Source organism: Topomyia yanbarensis, chromosome 3 (genome assembly GCF_030247195.1).
Source record: "Topomyia yanbarensis strain Yona2022 chromosome 3, ASM3024719v1, whole genome shotgun sequence".
Lineage (NCBI taxonomy): Eukaryota > Metazoa > Arthropoda > Insecta > Diptera > Culicidae > Topomyia > Topomyia yanbarensis.
In genome coordinates this window covers 140,400,492-140,420,912 of record NC_080672.1, presented here as the reverse complement: position 1 = coordinate 140,420,912, position 20,421 = coordinate 140,400,492, and the positions used below count along the sequence as shown (strand labels likewise).

At 37.0% G+C, this 20,421-nt stretch overlaps 2 protein-coding genes across 7 annotated transcripts in view; one reads left to right on the top strand and one right to left on the bottom strand.

Annotated features, from left to right (window-relative positions):
* Positions 1-20,421, bottom strand: part of LOC131693341 (casein kinase II subunit beta) — a 47,941-nt gene that overhangs the window by 1,834 nt on the left and 25,686 nt on the right. For 2 of the 6 annotated variants that reach the window (XM_058981077.1, XM_058981075.1), the window contains exons 3-6: positions 13,684-13,786; positions 13,382-13,573; positions 13,126-13,315; positions 12,737-12,923 (exon numbers count right to left, since the gene is read on the bottom strand). In XM_058981077.1, coding sequence (XP_058837060.1) covers positions 12,767-12,923; positions 13,126-13,315; positions 13,382-13,573; positions 13,684-13,786 — 642 coding nt within the window. In that variant the 3' untranslated portion in view covers positions 12,737-12,766. Of the gene's footprint in view, positions 1-414; positions 12,924-13,125; positions 13,316-13,381; positions 13,574-13,683; positions 13,787-20,421 lie in introns of those variants that run through there. The other 4 variants (XM_058981080.1, XM_058981079.1, XM_058981078.1 and 1 more) reach the window with 3 other exon arrangements.
* On the top strand, positions 14,830-16,964 carry LOC131693340 (uncharacterized). The gene is made up of 2 exons (XM_058981073.1): positions 14,830-15,756; positions 15,966-16,964. The coding sequence occupies exons 1-2, from the start codon at positions 14,836-14,838 to the stop codon at positions 16,314-16,316; spliced, it is 1,272 nt and encodes a 423-aa protein (XP_058837056.1). The 5' UTR covers positions 14,830-14,835; the 3' UTR covers positions 16,317-16,964.

Genomic DNA, 20,421 nt, shown 5'->3' with positions numbered 1-20,421 from the left:
ATTTTTCTTATATTAGAGATCCGAAATATGCAAAAAAAATAATTTTGCTTTATCAGACCCCCTTAAGGAAAATTTAAGCTAAATAATCGGGAAAAGTTATGAGGCTTTATTTAGGGACTAAAGAAGACTTCGGTTTCTTAAAAAGAAAGAAAATTATATGTCCCGATTTTGTTAATGTCCCCATTTTATCAGCCCAAAAATCACCAAGGGGATGATAAAAACGGGTCTTCACTGTATTTGAGGTACGACAGAAGAGTAAAATTTTTTCTTCACTGTTTTGGAAGGTGCGAAAGCATGATTTACGTCAACGATTGTTGGAATAACCCATGGAACTAAACAATCTAATTCAACGATGGCCCCATAGTCTTGGTTGAGGTTTTCAACGGGCTCAAATTTGGGGATATTTTTTTCCTCTTTTGAGTGGACTATCAATCAAACAATCTGATGATTGTTTCAAATATAAATATTATGTCAATCTATGGATGCTATCCTCCTTGGAATACTGGATGATTTTGATCCCACTCCATAAACCTACAAAGATCGGAGCTGAAGTGCAATGTTCTCCGTTTTAATTTATAAGCTCCTCTTTCGCATGACTAAGACATCGATACCACCAACTACAAGGATAGAAATTAATAAGTGCAGTAGTAGTGCAGATTAAGCCGGCTTCTATCATCGAAACAAGGTTTCATTATTTTCAATTGTCAGAAAGCTGAAGGCTAAACTAGCCCAGACTAGCCTGAAAATGGCTTTCCGGGAAGATCAAGACCCTATGAACATTAATCATTACAACTCATTAACTGCCGCTACATGAATAACTGACTCATGTGCTATGGATTCCCTACACACATGGAACAAATATGCGTATCACATTTTGTAGGTGTGTTCAAGCAAGCTGAACCACGCATCAATTTTTTTCGCGCTATGCAAAATGGATAAGAAACTGTCGCAGGTCGCTAGGAAATAGCTGGTGTGGCGGGCTATCTGCACCCGTGGCTTATAAAGTAACATATTCAGTGACGGTCAATTTGTGTGACCGAGTACCCGAAAACGTGTACTGCCTTTTCTAAAGCAACACGATTCTGCGCTGTTTTAGGCATCGCAGAAAAGGGTCATGCAGAGTAGGGTGGTAGTTATTTTTGCGATGTTGGAATTTTGTCCATCGCCGGTCAAAGATGAATCAAGACATCCAAAAAAATGGAACAAATTTTAGCGAAATTGGACCACGTGCCGGAAAGCGACTGAAGTTTTATATTGGAATTACACGTATTTTTCCATTCATTTATAACTTTTTTCAATGCGATCGAAAAATTTTAAAATTTGGTAAAGTTCGCGCACACCATGAGAAAAAAATATGAATGATAGAAAATAAAAACAATTTTTTTGCAAAGAAAAACCCGAAATCTGAGCATTTTTATAATGCAGTATTTTTAAAATCTCATTTTTAGAGATTCCGAAAACAATCCGTTTGAAATCTTGCACCATTTTGAGCTCCAGCAAGTTTAAAAAATTGCGATCATTTTGCATTTTCAAATAAAACGTATGAAAAAATACATGTAACTCTTATATACAAATTTTAGCGAAATTGGACCACGTGCCGGAAAGCGACTGAAGTTTTATATTGGAATTACACGTATTTTTCCATTCATTTATAACTTTTTTCAATGCGATCGAAAAATTTTAAAATTTGGTAAAGTTCGCGCACACCATGAGAAAAAAATATGAATGATAGAAAATAAAAACAATTTTTTTGCAAAGAAAAACCCGAAATCTGAGCATTTTTATAATGCAGTATTTTTAAAATCTCATTTTTAGAGATTCCGAAAACAATCCGTTTGAAATCTTGCACCATTTTGAGCTCCAGCAAGTTTAAAAAATTGCGATCATTTTGCATTTTCAAATAAAACGTATGAAAAAATACATGTAACTCTTATATAATCGTTTTGGGCACGTGTTAATATGGTCCAAATTTGCTCTAGGAGTCCCATTTCAAAAAAAATAGGCTGTGACGGTCGTGTTAGTTTTTAAACGTCAATAACTTCCATTATACTTGACAGAATGACTTTCTGAAAAAAGTTTTCTATCCTTCAAATTCAAGTTTTCTATTCCTTGAAATGTAATGTCCAAAAGTATTGGGCGTATACATGATTTTTTGCAGAATTGTCAATTTACTTTATTCAAAAGTTATAAAAGTTTTTTCTGGTCAAGTCTCCAGACCACGGGGAGACTTGATCGAGAGAATTTTGAAATATCAGATCAAAAACTTAATGGCCTGAAAACATGCTGTAATCTCGAGATCGAGATCCTTAGTACCAGTAAAAATATAAAACGAGTAATTTTATGTATTTGGATTTTTTAAATCCATTTTCTTTTTGGGATTAACTGTATTGGTTACATTGCATGTTCACATGTCACGAAATCAGCCATATAACTGCTAACTTTGTTGACTAGTACTACAAAAAAATAAACTGGTGTTTAAGTTGGGATTTTTGTGACGTGATTAACATTCACAGTAGGTACCACAGAATAGTAAATATCAGAAATTTTGTATCTTTCTGCCATATATTGGCACTTGGTCAAGTCTTCCCAACATTAGTTCTGACGTTCAGTGACGTGCTACTTTTATAAATAACTACTCCATTATTCCGATTAATGTAGAATCATTTTACTACATCATAAGGATTAACATGGTATATGAGATCTATGAAAAAATCCTTACTCTAGATGATATCTCCATACAAAATTTGATAAAAAATTACACCTTTTAACGCAAATTCATGAATTACGGAATATTTTCTATGAAGAAAGTATTTTTCACTCCAAACTTTCAAAATTACCTGACGGGATCGAAACAAGTATAAAAATATTTAAAAAAAATAAGAACCAAATAGAACACGTTATTGATAATTGTTGAACCTCGCGCTTGGTCAAGTCTCCATGCATTAATAAAGAAAAAAACTGTGTTTCAAAAAATCTTTCGAGAACTACTCGAAAATGGTAGAAATTTTCAGCTCATCTCGGCCAGGGCCGTCAATATGGTGCACCACCCGAACACTTTAATGATGAAAAGATTTAAATATAGATCCGTTGCAGAATTGTTCCTATTATTATTCGTATTTGGCTGTTTGGGACGAACAGATGGCAGTACACTACCGAGAAGGAAATATTTGTAAGCTGTACACGGCCATCATTTTCATTTACAAAAGGGTGGAAGGTAGCATACACATATGAAAAAACCGATTTTAATTCATCTGATCGAAGCTCGTTCGTGATTGGTTTCCGCTAATTTCATGCCGCAATTTTTGAACAGAAACAATTGTGATTTCAGTCAGTTTCAGCAAGTCCACTTGTCAGATATCCGGAGATTGTATCTCATAACCGGGAGAGAAGCCGATTATTAAGATTCATCTACGTGGATCAATTTGTGCAGCTACATGCAGGACCAATTGAACCATAAATCCCCCACCCGGAGAATATTTTCGTTGACAAACAAATTACCCCTTATCCGCGCTATTAAACCACTCAAAAGAATTAAATTTGAAAATCTTTTCCCTCGTCAACTAAGATTTGCGAAAAGGGATATCGAGTGGGTACCAGAGAGAATGAGAATAAAATACTATGTACTATGACCTTACGAACCCACGCGATCATCTCGTTTCTGATGGCGGAACAAATAACCGAAGATTTCTATTCAGAATCAATGTTATGGGATACAATAAATATATTATTTTAATTTGTTCTTTTACCGTACAATGAATCCTGGTGGCATACAAATAACTATGTTACACTGCAGACATCATATTAGAAGCCTTCAGCTGCTTCGTAAATAACATATGGGACTCATCCGCGGGTTCGTTTCGTGTCTCGACAGGTATCAATATTTACAGCAGATCTCAGAAACGCATGCAATGGGAAAACTACGAACATTTAACACAAAATGAAAAGAGCAAGCGCACATTCTCTACTGAAGTAATGCCTGACGGTGATTGCGCAAGGATGAAGGCTGGGAAGAACAAAAGGTTTAGGTATAGTCGGTAAGTTTACTACAAATCACTGCAGTAAGAATCCGCACTATCACGAGCGGAAGTGTCTGTTGAAGATTCCTTCTCGATAACAGACATCGTCCCAATTTGTTGAGCTGAGTTGATTGATACAAAAGAATAGGCCCTCTAGACCTGAGAAAACATCTTCAAAGTGTGAGGGTTGCTATAGCCTTCTTTTGTAAGAAACAAAGAAAATTGACCCCCCCCCCCTCTTAAAATGACCTGCGCACTGGCCTGCGTAGAGGTGGAGATAAACATAGTAAAACTAGCAATTCAATATCAATTCTTCAAAAGGGCTAATGAGATTTTTATAAACAAACTTATTTCGCTCATTACTCCGCTGTCGAGTCGAATTTCATGAAAGATACACATGAATCAACATCTTTACCCTTGGTAGAATCAATTTCAAATGTATTCTGGGTTGAAAATATAACAAATTAAGAGAAATCAGCAAAAAAAAAGTTTGTTTACAAATCTTATTAGCCCTATTCTAATGTTGATATGGAATTACAAAAATGTTTTTATAAAAACGGGCATGACGGCGACTAGTTTTCGCTTGGGTTTCTTCCTATACTGCATATAATCACAAGCCAGTCCCATGTAGATACGGAAACCCGTAGAACATGGGACTGACGTGCGATTATAGGCAGTATACTATCCTTCAGAAATAGAGTTTCGTGAAATGCTTTTACCGGGCGGTGGCAACTATATTTCCACCTTTTTCAAAATAGTTTCTATTGCGAAATAAATGTAAATATTTTCTACACTAAGTGTAAGAACCGCATTTCTATTAATATAACATTCATTATTAGCCCTATATAGGGTTAAATTGATAAACCACAGGTCAGGTCCGTAGCCTGTATTATGTTTGAATTGCTGCCGTGTTATTTGCCAGTCATTTTTTGGATAGCCTTATACTGCCGCTCTACGCATAATTGTCCCATGTCACTTTTTGAGCATTTTCACTTTTTTTCATCAAACATTCCTATAAGTATATTTTCAGAAGACATTCAAATCATACAGTTTGTTCGAAGACTCCGTGAAAAAATAACAAGTCAGTTTGTCCCATTGCATTACGTATGCGGAATAAAATTTGGACAAAATGCAAAAGGCAAACCCTTTATTAAATGTTCTCTCTATATGAAAACATTTGTCAGCTTATTAACTTATTGTAGAAAAAAAAATTAAGCCCATTCAAGGAGCTATGGCAGTTTGCAAGAACTTTTTGCAAAGAAGTCGAAAAAATTGATGTTGGCATATTCTTGATTTCTTTCTTTATTTTGATCATCATATTTGTTAGTTTTAGGTCGAAAATTAATGGCATATCGTCGCTGTTGTGCTATCTTATGACAAACGCAATTTTGGGGTAAACTGAGTTAGATATGCCACATTACTTGTCTAAAAAATCTCTACAAAGTGGCGTTTACAGAATTTTGACATTCTGCTTGGTTATTGAGATATAGCGAGAAACGTGCTGAGAAATTTCTAATTTTTTGCTTCAAATGGCTGTGTCTGGAGGTTGGCTCAAATTATCTTTATGTATGAGATGTTTTCATATGTAAAACTATCTGATAAACACAATGGCATAATCATTTTCGAAACAAAAATGCACGAACTGTGAGAAAAATGCAATTTAAGTTTTTAATTGGAAATATAGCATGTTTGGCAACACTGTAACCAAAAATAACTATTTTTTCTAGATTCCCTGACTCATTTCCTTCAAAATGCATCTCACCGATTGTTTATAGACCATATGAAGCCAAAGATATGAATAAAAGTTAATAATTGACGATTTTTTTCTATGAAAAATTTTCCATGCACGATTATGACACGCCATACAAATTTTGTCATCAATACACACCTATGACACGTGTGAGACCGACTTTTGTTTACATTTTTAAAGAAAACTCGCAATGTAGTTAACCGATTCTCGTAATATTTGAGAGATTAATGCAGAATAGATAGAAGCATCATTTATCTTCTTTGAATTATTTATACCATTTATAAGTTCAAAGATATTCAATCTCAAACTTTAAAAATCGTTTTTCTTGAAATGTGCAAAATGGCGCTTGTCATAAGATAGCACAACAGCGACGATATACTCTCTGCTTCAAAATTCAATTCCAAAAATACTCATTTAGACGCAGTGGTGGTACATTTGGAGGGATATCAGCCTTTTGTACAAAAGGTATGCCATAATCCTGCATTGCGCCAAAACTTTTTTTGGTATAATAGCTAGGTGCCAGATTGTGCATTCGCTGCCATTTTGTTCACATGGTATCGCCTAGTGGTTCGAAATTAACACTGGATGTTTAAAATAAGTGTGCCTAGAGTATGACGTTTAGTATGGTACCTTGCGCAAGGTTGCATTTTTGATTTAAAGCTGGAAGCGTTGTCCAAATTTCATTCCGCATACGTTAATACGCATAATTGTCCCACTAACAAAAAGCCTAAAAAGCATGCAATAAAAATAATTATGTAGCGCTTAGTTATGATGTCGGGCAAAAACGAAAGTTTCATTAAAAAAGAGATGGGTGTGGTGATAATAATTACAACAGTAAGATCAATCCTGCAAATCTCTTCATCACTATTATTGCTTTCAAATACTTATAACATGACGAACGCATCTATTTCCGATTTTGACGAAGCCATTAATCTCCCGAGTAACAAGAAAACTCTCGACATACACGTTTGTAAACCAAATGAGTAATCAGTAATCGTTTGCATAGATCGTGGTAGGACGGATATGCGTAAATATGCGGCCGGTGTCTATCCGATTTTTCGCCATTTAACATTTTTTGTAAAAACTTACGTTAATTGGATTTTAATAATGAAAAACTGGGGCCACATTATGCAACCAATTCGATTCGACTTTTTCATACAAGCTTGAAAAGGGTACCCGGGGCTATTAGGACAGTGGGGGTAATTCGGACATGACATGAGAAAAATGACGGCCTGAATTGCCCCGTAGGGAGGTCCGAATTACCCCTACATTGTAAAAGGATGGAAAAACATAGAAGTTTGCAACTCGTCGCCTAGTGCTACCATTGAGTGGTGCAAATAAACCTTTCATGACACCAAAATGTAGCTGAGGTTTCAAACTAACAATTAGGACTTTTGATCGGTAACCCGGGTTCCCCTACAATAAACCTTTCGTTTCGAGATGCGTAATGTCACCCCTGGACTGATTGTATTAGAAACCTTTGCTATGAACGTAATTCTAGACAATAAAACTTTATTCGCTGCATCGTTTCTATCCAGATTGCTACTACAAGTTTTATCTTCAATGGCGTTTTTTCAGTGGCCAGTTTTGCAACATGAGACAATTTGGCGTAGAACGGCGGTATACTGCATATTAAAACATAAGAGTCCCATATTGAAGAACAGCAAGCGGAGGAAAACGCTGCTCAAGATTTACATTTTCATTGAGCCTTAGGGATGGGACAACCATGCTTTGGTATTTGTTTTTTAATATTGTCTAAACAAACTTGGTAATCTTGGGGAGTTTGGGTTGCTTATCTATCCTTCCGGCCATCATATCGTATAGTAGATACACTTAATTTGTGTATCTACAAATGCGATATGATACCTGGTGCAGAAAGTGTACTAATTACCTGGCAATCTTCTTTCATTTGATTGCCTGCTTCGAAAATCATTTTCCGTACCCAAATATCACATGTCGTCGCTGTTGTGCTATCTTATGACAAACGCCATTTTGGGGTAAACTGAGTTAGATACGCCACATCACTTGTCTAAAAAATCTCTACAAAGTGGCGTTTTCAGAATTTCGACATTCTGCTTGATTACTGAGCTATAGCGAAAAACGTGCTGCGAAATTTTATAATTTTTGCTTCGAATGACCGTGTCTGGGTATTGGCTCAAGTTATCTTGATGTATAAGATGTTTTTATGTGTAAAACTATCTGAGGAACACAATGGCATAATCATTTTTCAAACAAAAATACACTAATTGTAAGAAAAATGCAATTTAAGTTTTAAACTGGAAATATAGCATATTTGGCAACACTGTAACCAAAAATAACTATTTTTTCTAGATTCCCTGACTCATTTCCTTCAAAATGCATGTCACCGATTGTCTATTGACCAAATGAAACCAAAGATATGAATAAAAGTTAATAATTGATGATTTTTTTCTATGGAAAATTTTCCATGCACGATTATGGCACGCCATACAAATTTTGTCATCAATACACACCTATGACACGTGTGAGTGCGACTTTTGTTTACATTTATAGTAAAAACTTGCAACTTAGTCAACGGATCTTCGTAATATTTGAGAGATTAATACAAAATAGATAGAAGCATCGATTGTCTTCTTTGAATTCTTTATACCATTTATAAGTTTCAAGATATTCAATCTCAAACTTTAAAAATCGTTTTTCTCAAAATGTGCAAAATGGCGCTTGTCATAAGATAGCACAACAGCGACGATGTGACGCCAGTGATTAATGGAGAAAACCACGAGGATGGTGGAAGAGCAGTGGGTACAAGGTCAAGAGCTCCTTGGATGGTACCAAAATGATAAGCAAAGGGAAAGGAAAAGTAATATTTTCTAAACAAACTTGGTAATCTTATTTATGCATTTTGATTCAGTATTGATACAACAAAAATTCATATGGGACTCCTATGCTATTATACGTTTTAGTCGAAATACTAGTATCTGATGTTTGATGGTGAAATGCAATTGCATTTGATTATTAACATAGTGCAATTAAACGGAAGTCATCTGTCTTCAGAGGGTGAAGTCTGTACAAGTTCTGCCGATCTACGCATGATTGTCCCACGTATATAGGGTATTCCATAGAACAAAAGGATAATCAGGCGCGCGAGAGAACCCGACTATGACCGGGAAACTCATTCCCGAGAACGCAAATGCACAGGTCGAAAGGGAAGAGTTGTTTCGCTCATTTATTCGGAAGGAGAGCCTCAAATAACTACTAACATCAAATAGTATCTATTTGCACAAAGCAACTAACCAGCAGACGTGGAAACACATAAAAAATTCAAATCGGACATGTTCTGACAAACGCCCAAACGCCAATCGTTAAAGAATTTTTGCATGGATGTAAAATGGTGACATTTTAAGGGGTTTTTTAATAATTTTGATTATATATCAAGAAATATCGCTTTCTAGTGATGATGACTGTATTAAGTAAGACAATATTATTGCAAGCGTAGTTGAACACAACCATTTGTGTAACTTTAGCCTTTGCTGTGCATTGCTCCAACTTTAAAAAATACGTTTTTAAAACATTTTATTTCAAACTTGTATGAAAAAAAAGTTACATTATACGGTAAGATCCGGCAAAGTTGCTGAAGCAGTATTACAAAACCAAATTCCAGCTATCCGAAAAACATAAGAACTCTTCTGATCTTGTCCGATCCACAAATTCCAAGCGATTTGAAAATATTGAAATTTTTAGTAATTTGAGGTACACCGAAATGCTGTAGGGTCAAATAATATGTTTTTCAAAATGTATCTCTATGAAAATATGCTCAAGCGTCCCTTTTTATCCCCTTTTTTCACTAATCAACTGTTTGTGCAACTGGAAAAACAAATGTATTCACAAAGATCACCTCGAAATTACTAGTATTCGAAAGGATTTAGAAAATTGACCTCTACACTGGTAGGTGGATAGATGCCAAATTGTTCCAAAAGCTTGTTATTGTCTATTTTTTGTTCATATTAAGGCATAATAAAAGCAATAGCAACAACAAATAATTTTGGCCAGGATTTGACCCCAGTTACTCCCCTGTGCGTAGGCTCGAACCATTGCCGCAGAATATCAACGAACAAAGCAAAGAGCGGTCAACTGAAGATAACTGTCATATTTGAAAATTGTTCGGAAATTAAGAAATAGAAAAATGGTATGATACGATCAGAGAGAATAAAGCAAATCGTACCGGAGTTATCAGCAATGACTTTCCCGGAACGGACAACCAGAGGACACACTGCACAATGAAGTCATATTTTATCTTTATTATGCAAATTTATATGCCAACAAAATGTAACAAATATGAAACGTTTCATATCAACATGATAAAACGCAGTATGGAGGAAAGTTTTTAAGGCTATTCTACAGGTATAACAAGGTTAGATGCTATATTCCGAAATCAGTGAAGCGGTTGGTTCGATGTTTATCATCAGAGTGCGACACACGAGAAAAAATCAGATTATGGACTGACTACATTTCAGACCAGCATATGTGTGCAAAAAATAATCGTGAAAAAAACATCACCAACGTAAGAAGTGTGGGTGCGACACAAAGGTTTTCTTGGAAACTGAAACTATTGACGGGTCGTATAGGAGTGGCTTTTAGATGAAAGGAGCTCTTTGAGTTGTTATAGAACGGAAAAACGAATGCAGATAACATAAATATATGATGATAAACATGCTCAGATAAGCTTCTAAAAGTCGGATTCGACCAAATCATTCCAGTCGATTGCCTTGCGGGAAGTTCATCTAAGTTTCATTCCCAAACCCGCACATAGGGTTAGCAATTTTATTAACCCAAAAACGAGGAGAATGAATCTAAGGTTGAAATAAAAAAAATCAATCTACTGTGTGATCATGATGAATTTGGAGAGAGAATAATAATAGCGGCCAGTGCGAATAATCTCATAATTTCCATTTGAAGAAATAGCAGCCAAATAAACAGCAAATCACAAGACTGTTAATTAAGCAACGATAGCAGTTAAATAATTTTAACTGTTTTTGTTCGTCTTATTGGTTGATCGTGGCTTTTTTCATTCGAAGACATAACTTAAGCACCGGGTTTGACCATAACATTTCCTTCGCATTGATGATCGTTCTTTCTGAAAAAATGATTTTTCGGAAAGAATGAGCAACAATCTTGTAAGATGGCATCATTTTTCTTTATTTATTTTACTTTAAACCAGTCAAAAAAAGTGTTACAATCGATTTGTTTGGAAGTTGTTGAGGATACTCTGATAGTATGGAGGCGACCGTCTACACGAAAATCTCGAAGGTAATCAATCAAAATCGCTACTAGGGATAGAATATACGAAGGGATATCAGTATCAGTTATATTGTGAGGTCAATTACTTATTTATGTGATGCATAGCAAGTAAATATTGATCCAGCTCTAGATGTTTACGTAACAAGAAATGTTTGAGTTAAAATAAGGTCTCATAGAAGCAAGATTTAAAAAATGGCATTTTAAAAAAAAACAATTTTTTAACCGTGATCGCTAGAACTTTTGAAGAACCGTTAGAAACATAAAACTTTAAAAAATAATGAAGCAATCAAATTCAATTGAGCTAATCACGACCAAATTCAGTAAATTGTACGCGTCGACAGTAATAGCACTTTACAAAAAAAAACTGTGCATGACATAAAGAAAGAAGCTACAACCGCTATCAACATTAGAAAAATAATTTCCATTATCGATGGAAAACTGCAAATATGATCGACAAAAGGCCACGTATTGTCAGTAGAAACCAGGTGAGGAATTTTGTATCTTCTGTTTCGACAAACTTAGTAGGTCTTCCTAACGCTCAAACATTCCATTAAAACGCAGGCTGAGATAACTTAAGGATTTGCGGTCGATGGTTGATTTTGCTTGACGCTCCTTTTGAAGTTATAAAAAAAAACTGAAAGTGATGAGCGGATACATAAAAAATATGATTCGAAATGTTAATTTAGTTTACTTTCAGTACACACTAGATCATTGTAAGTTTGGTCAACCAGTCAACTCGATTCAATCCCATTTAATTGTTTTGTCTTCATTAGTAACATTTCAACGATTGGTTTTTCGAATCCTCGAAATATTTTCCTAATATAAACTTCCGGGCCAAGGTGAGATCCGTTCATCGATCACTTTGTTTTACTTCGAACCTCTGTCGTGGACCAAGACTTGATTGTCAAGTTCAGAATTAAAATTTCCAAAAAATGACGAGATTGCTCTCATGGTAGTCAAGCAACGCTGGTTCATGCCTCACAAATACAAACTTGAAAAAACAACAGATGTAAGCCAAATACTCATTACGTCAAACGATCGTGCACGCTTTGGGCCACTCCTGGAAGTTATTCAAGGATTTGTACCCAGAGTCTACTTAATAAAATTTTACACGTTTTTTTGTACAGTGCACTAAAATCAGTAAGGGATTTCTGGTGAATATGAAGGAAACTTTGCAGGATCGGTCGGTCGATTACACTGTGTTGAAGCTAACGTGATTTTCGCGTTTTCACCATTAACACAATTATTGCTAGTTACACTACATTAATCCTATCTAACTCAGGCCATTTTGAATTTGTCCGGAAAAGCTCCAGTAATAGAGAAATTAAAGAACAATGTATAGCTATTGACTTCGACTAAAGAAAAAAAAAATCCTCGAGAATAATAGTAAGTAGTTTCTGGGAACGTCCTAGAACAATCTCCACGGGTAACCCATGCAAACGATCCCGTTATGATTTTCCGGTATCGAAACGACGTTGTGTGAAAAACCAAAAGTGCAATGATATAATTTGAAATAAAATATAATAAATGTTTTTAGCTCAATTCGGTTATGTACAATAACCTCCATACAACTGGCTGTATAGATATTTTCAATGTTTATACCAACGGAAAAAAATGTTCAGATACAGAATCACACAAGGACACGATGTGCCTCGGATGCCAAATTTTGTAACAATGTAAAAAATATGTATACTCAATGCACAGTGCAAACTCATTCAAACGATTAAGCTTTGCATTCGGTTTTCGGGGCTTTTGACACTAGTACATTTTCCAAAGGGCCCCGATTGCTGTTCATTACCCCTCGCAATGGCGCTTTAAAGTTGGCAGCTGCCTGAAGCTGAATTTGATAGGCTAACGAGTGGATCTTGAAGCCGTATAAGCTGAAATTGGAACAAGAGAACAGAAAAACCGGCTGTCATATTTCCTGTAATGTTTATACTACAGACAGACATGTGCGCACTGCTACCCAGTAGAACGGTAATCTCATTCATAGGTAGCGAGAATGACGTTTTGCTCAGTACAGGAATCGCAGGTCTGCCCGGGGTGTTACACCGCGTTGCACTGATATACTGGGTGACTCACCGCGGCACAAACTGGTTGGCGGGACGTTTCGGGCGATACTCGGGGTGTACCATGAACAGCATGTGAGGAAAACCGGTGCCAAAGTAGGCCCCGTCCGTGTGATGGTGTCTCGAGGACTTTGGTGTGTAGACGTCGATGCACTTGGGACAGTAGTTTTTCACCATGGCCTCACCAGGCACATCAGATAAACCTTCAAACAGAGCAGAATGAAATCAGTGGTGCAAATCGTTCAGCATTGACAAACCAACGAACAAACCTAATGGAAGCATCGGTTGGCTTTCGCAGTACACCCGCGGACAGTGGCCGAAGTCACCGCTTTGATATTTCTCTATCATTTGAGCTATACCGCGATTCGTAAGGATATACCTAGCGTGGATAAGACCGTACAGCATCTCAGCCGCTTGCTCGATCAGATCGGACTGGTTCGGATTGTCGTCTATCTCATCTTCTGCGTTTGAAAGTTGAAGTCAAAAAAAAAAACGCGAACATTGGCAAACGGCCAGATTCGGCAAATGTTGACAGACATTTGTAAATGTTGACGGACATTTGTTTACTTACCCGGTTCCAGATCTAAAATCATATCAAGTGCCTGTCTGTAGTTCGGCACTTGTTCGTTCAGTCCGGTCAAATTGAACTTATCCTGAATGTAGTCCTCGTCCACCTACGGAGAGAATAAAACAAAAAGATTACTTCAAGAGTCTGATTCAAATTATCCTTAGTGAAGGTAAACAAATCGAGTTATTTGCACCACATGGTGCAATTATTGCGTATCTTACGTGTACAGAAAATCAAACTTTATTATGCCCTGTTACAGTGGTGTAACTTTTCGACCTCTCCCTCCCTCCCAGATAAGTTTTCGTAAAATTACACTATTGTAATTACTCCAACACTACAGGTCATTGTTATTGTTATTCAACAGTGTGCAATCGGGCTGTCTCAACAACCTATTTCTGCAACCTATGTGCATTAACTGTACACCTACCGTCTCACCGTTGCACTTGACAGTGTGTGCAGTGCTTTATGATCACACCTATTACCGCGCACCCGGCTTCCCATGAGCGTTTTGGCGGCTCGGAGGGTGCCTTTGCTCAGGGATACATTGCTCCTATACACATCCATGCATACCGGCATTCATACGGGCTTGCATTCATACATACATACATACTATTTGGCACAAGTTTGAAGCGTGTAGTCTGTGTAATCCTATAGAAAATCATCCTACCATCACCTTGGGGTCTACGTCATATTGGCCAATTTCTCATTGAATCCGCTTTTGTCTCTATCAGATCTCCTCTTTGTCTCCTAGGTCCGAAGCGAATCAATCGACTATTAATTCATACGGCAAACATACTAGTAGTATTAGTCCTTACTCGCTAGTACTTTTTTCTACAACTGTGCTGTTTCAGCTCTATCTTATAACAGAATTCGATTATCCCTGTTCTAGTCAATATACGTATTCATATATTGCGGGCTGATAGGATAGTTTAGTCCAAGTTATCCTGCTCCTAACAACGCGTGCTAAGAGCACCCGCACCAATGCGTTGCTAGTCGGACTGCTATAGCATGCTAGATTGACAACATCATTCGTTACTATTTTGGTTAACGACCGCGTTACGCACCGGTCGTTGCTATCATGGTTGTTATTTTATCTTTCCCTTTTCGCACCGGTAGTTGGTAAATAAAGTTGCTACCCGTAGGTAGAAAAAAATAATGGAGAACGCGGATGTCTTTCTTGAGTATTTTTCTGATTCGAGCGATGAAGAAAATCATTTCGCGGAACAAATATTGATATACGCATATGGAACGACAAATTCAATCACCCGAAGAAGCCGAGGTGGTTCCCAACCTGGAAAACGACCGAATATTGACCGACGAGCAGAGGAAGGTGCCATTCGATTGTTCAAAGATTACTTTTCGGAAACACCTATATATACGGATGAACAATTTCGTCGACGTTATCGGATGCATCGTAGATTGTTTTTGAAAATTAAAACGAAGATTGAAACAAACGAATACTTTATTCAAAAACCAGACGCAACTGGAAAATTGGGACTGACATGCATCCAGAAATGCACGGCTGCTATTCGTCAGTTAGCATATGGATCACCGTCGGATGCAATGGACGAATACGTTCGAATCGGCGAATCTACAGCTCGAAAGTGTTTGATGGAATTTTGTCGCACGGTTGACACAATATTTAGCGATGAATTCCTACGCTCACCCACGCGTTCAGATTTGAAGCGTCTACTTAAAGTCGGAAATGAGCGAGGTTTTCCGGGTATGCTAGGATCGTTAGATTGCTGCCATTGGCAGTGGAAGAACTGTCCTACTGCTTGGGCAGGGCAGTATAAAGGTAAAGAGAAGAAACCTACTATTGTTCTTGAAGTGGTTGCATCGTACGACTTATGGATATGGCATGCATTCTTTGGTATGCCAGGATCAAACAATGATATTACTGTACTGCATAGGTCCCCTCTATTTTCAAACCTATATGGCGGCAAAACACCATCAGTGAAGTATGAGGTTAATGGTCACACTTACAATACCGGGTACTATTTAGCAGACGGAATATATCCTCCACTTGCCACACTTGTGCAAACGATAGCGTCGCCCGTTGGCCAAAAGCGCAAGGTATGTTGTAGTCTATACTTTGTTTGTCTAGAAAGAAAAATTTTAAAAGATGTTAATGAACACTTAGTCCGTATGTATGTCTCATTCCTGAAAAGTTAAATTACAACAAATGATATTATTCGTGTAATAAGAATCCTTGTAACTGCATTTTTGCCTACAAAAATTATAGTAATTAGTCCATTTTACTTATTTTATTTGTTTTTTTGCAGTACTTCGCAGAAAGGCAAGAGTCTACTAGAAAAGATGTGGAACGCGCCTTCGGTGTGTTGATGGCACGGTTTGCCATTATAAAAAATCCGGCTAGGTTGTGGAATAAAGAGGATTTGAAATCTATTATGCGCACCTGTATAATTCTTCATAATATGATCATTGAAGATGAACGGGAAGATTTAACGTCATACGATATAGAGGAAAGCAATGTTCATGAAGTAGTGAGACCAGTTGATGATTTTACAGCGTTTCTGGGTCGATACAGAGAAGTACATAACACCAGCCTTCATCATCAACTACAGAATGACCTGATTGAGCATCTTTGGAATATGAAAGGGGATGAAGAGTAGTTTTACATTCACTACACTACTAATTCATATTCTTGTATGTAAAATTAAATCTTTCCACAAATTCACACATCTTTTTCATAATTTATTTAACATGGCTGAATGAATTAGCATAACTGAGCCGCGATTCTTTTTTTATTTTTACAGTATGCGCAAAAAACTAACGCTAATTTAATATCTATTGGTCGGGTCGTGTTGTCATGTCGTTCGCTGGCGGAGGAGTATTAGTTGTGTTGTCTGTCGCAGCTTGGCTTGGAGAAAATTCGTCGCTGTTGTGCTATCTTATGACAAGCGCAATTTAGCACTGTTCGAGAAAAACGATTTTTAAAGTTTGAGATTGAATATCTTAAAATTTATAAATGTTAGAAGCTTTTTGGAGAAGGCATTCGATGCTTCTATCTTTTCTGAAGTAAACTCTCGATTTGTGCGAAGATCGGTTGACTATATTTACAGTTTTTGCTTAAAGTGTAAACCAAAGTCGCTCACATACGTGTCATAAGTGTGTATTGATGATAAAATATGTATGACGTGTCACAAATGTGTACAGAAGATTTCATATAAAAATGAATTATAACTGATTCGTAAAATTATGCGTTATAGATCACTATGTTCAATATTATACTTTTCCATGCGATAGCAGCAATATCAGGTTACAAAATGATGGTATTAGAACACAAAGTTTTTCCAATTTTCCTCCTTTATTCAGGAAGAACAATGAACAAAAATTGGTTTCATTGACAATTTAGAGACAATGTATATCAAACAATGTTATTGTTGAAAGGTGACTAGACGAAACAAATGTTCTTCTTGCATAATCCATCACTACATTTCGGTATACTTTCCACAACAAGTAGAAATCTCAAAAGGAAATTTGTTCAATAATCATGAATATATAAACCAACCATTGGCAGAAAAAAACTACGGTAGGAAAAGTTTTGCTCCCGAGACAAGAACCTAGCTAATGCTTATGGTTGATCTGCATAGGAATTACCTATGTCATCAGAGACATCTGTTGGCTTGCTATAAGCTTTTCGGCTTATAGCAAGCCAACAAACTAAGAATGTTGTCTCTTTTTTCTTTGTCATAAGATAGCACAACTCGAACACTCGAGAAATTGGCGCTTGTCATAATCGTGTTTCGCTATATCTCAGTAACCCAGCAGAATTTCAAAATTCTGAAAACGCGACCGTATGGAGATTTTAAAACTTAGTAACATGGAATATCTAACTCAGTTCACCCCAAAATGGCGTTTGTCATAAGATAGCACAACAGCGACGAATTGGCATTATCGATGTTACTTTGCTGTTGGTGAGGAAACTGATTTCCTGGTACGTGTATTCTTGTTTCCCCATGTAGCTAGAATTCCCTGTTATGTCACCATGGGACGTGTTGTCTAGAGAACATGAGTGTCATTTTTTATTGGTCCAGCTGAAGGCATGAGTCTAGGTTGCTAGGACCGAGGCTATACTTCCAGACGTAACCGTTTCTTGATCGCACGAGTGGTGGGATAATGCTTAAGACCGCATTTGTAAGTTTATAGGTGCTACAACGTTTACTTAACTACCGGGGTGTTTTAATGTTGGCGATACCGCGGACATAAGTATATGTAGATGTTGCAATTGCATGATCATGAACACGGGCGCGTGTGGGTTCGCGTTTGTAGATTTGTGAATGCTATCAGGATCATTCTATCAACGGGGACTATTGTGCTTTGGAGATCGCGGGCGTAGGCGTGCGTGAATGGTCGCGGAGGGCTGCCAAAGATAATAATTTAAGGTGTTGTTGAAGTTGATAATCGAAATAAAATGATCAAAAAAGAGAAGGGAAATGAAAAAAATGCTCCGAAGCGCAAACGTTATCGTCACACAACTGAGCCATGTGAGCCGAAATGCACAACTTCAATTCCACACTCTGGTGACGACGAGAACAACGAAGAAGTCATTCGCAAGTACAAAGTCAGGTGTAGCTGTTGAAAAAATATGTTATTTCCATCCGCGGTTTTATGATTTTTCACATCATTTGCCACATCCTCATTTTCTTACCTAAATGACGTCAAGGGATTGAATGTATTATTTGTGTTACCAATTTTAAAATAATTTGCAGTATTCACAGACGTCAAAGAAAAGTTGGACCACTGATTTTCTAGGCGTGTACATTGTTTTATTGAACCTCGAATATAGTGATCTATCGTACTCCTAGATTTTATAAACATCAAAATAAAGTAATTCAACAGCAGTCAATAGAAGTATTGTAACCTTAATATGAGTTCAAGTTTTAAAAAATCGGCCGAGAATGCACTGAGAAATGGGTGTAGCATCAACTTATAGCGTTTTCGTTTTTTCTTGGTGCTACACCGGTGTAGTGCAAAGAAAGAGATAGACTGACTACACCCAAGTTTAAATGAGTGTAGCACCGACTACACCGGTGTAGTGCACTGTCAAAAACAAAAATGCCATTAGTAACATGACAAGTTACCCGGGGCACCAAGAACCGTCATAGGTGGCCAATGATGTCAAAACGATTTGGACGTGCTTCTGCAAGTAACTTTGCACCCATATTAACATATTTTTCGTCATTTTAAAATCTTAGTGTTATCAGATTATTTGGAAATTTACTGTATGCCGCACTCCTCTACCTGCATCTATGGAACCGGATCTACGAATTAATAAAAACTGTTTAAACTAAGTTTAAACAAACCGGTTTAGCCAGCCCCGAAAAACTTTAAAGGCATTATCTGACACACATACACAGCCATACATACATACACACAAAAATTTTCCGATGTCGACGCACTGATGTCGAATGGCATGTGCCACTTGCTTTATACAAGAAAGGTAACGAGATACCTGGAAGTATTTTTTCGCATTCCTTGAACGTTACTTCATATCATATTAAACTGAAAAATACAGAAAGTGCTCTGGAGATATAATATTTTGAGAAATCAATATCACTTAATTCGCTGCAAAAATATCAATGGGAAAGTGGGGTTTTCCAGAAAGAGGTATATGTAATATACACCCGCTCGAAGGTCTGTAGGAAACGAAACTACAGACATGCCAAAATCGCAATCTTCTCGGATAGCCAAGCAGCACTGTTGGCATTAAGGTCGTCGAAATGTGAGTCCAATCTGTTTTGTGAGTGCATCACATCTTTACAACAACTGGCAACTCGGAATAAAGTGCTCATATTCTGGGTACCTGGCCACCAAGGAAACAATGGTAACGAAGTAGCTGATGAATTAGCCAGGCGTGGTTCATCAAGCTTGTTTGTTGGACTAAAACCATTTTTTGGTATATCTATCTGTGTAATCAAACTAGAACTGTCAACTTGGGCAAGAGACCAACTACTAAACGACTGGCGTAACGTAGGAGGCGCTCGACAAGCTAAGAAATTCATAGATCCAGATACAACGAGAACCAAAAAACTAATGGATCTAAAACGAAAAGCTTTACGTATAATCACAGGTTTATTTACGGGACATTGTCATGCTAAGTATCATCTGAAAAAAATGGCAAAAGTGAAGATGACAATTCGTAACTACGAGCCCAAGAGCTCGGAACATATTCTTTGCCGTTGTGCAGTACTATTTCTTCGAAGGGAGCGATACTTCGGAAGGCATCTAATGACGCCTCACGAGGTATGGCATACCTCTCCCAAACGGATCCTCAGCTACATTAATAATGTACTACCCGATTAGGACGACACGTGTGGACAAAAAATCGACTCGCTTCCAACTACATTGGATTCAGGCAATTTGTAACGACTTTCGTGGTAGCTTAAAGTGTGTCAGCGTCGACTTACGTGCCAAGTATAATAATAATGTAGTAGACGTTTCCACAATTATATTGAACATGAGCTAATTAATCATAGTTTGGACAATCGAAAAAGATACAATCGCACCACTAGGTGGAATAAAGCAGGCTTTTTTAAATTCATAATACTGCATTATATTTATAAATCATATGATGTAACGGAAAAAAGAATAAGCCTATAAATACGGCGAAAAAAAAATTAATAATAAATAAATAAAATATTAAAAATCTCCATCAGAATCAGACTCATCTACAACATCATTATTTTCAATAGTATTCTCTACATCCTCCCTATC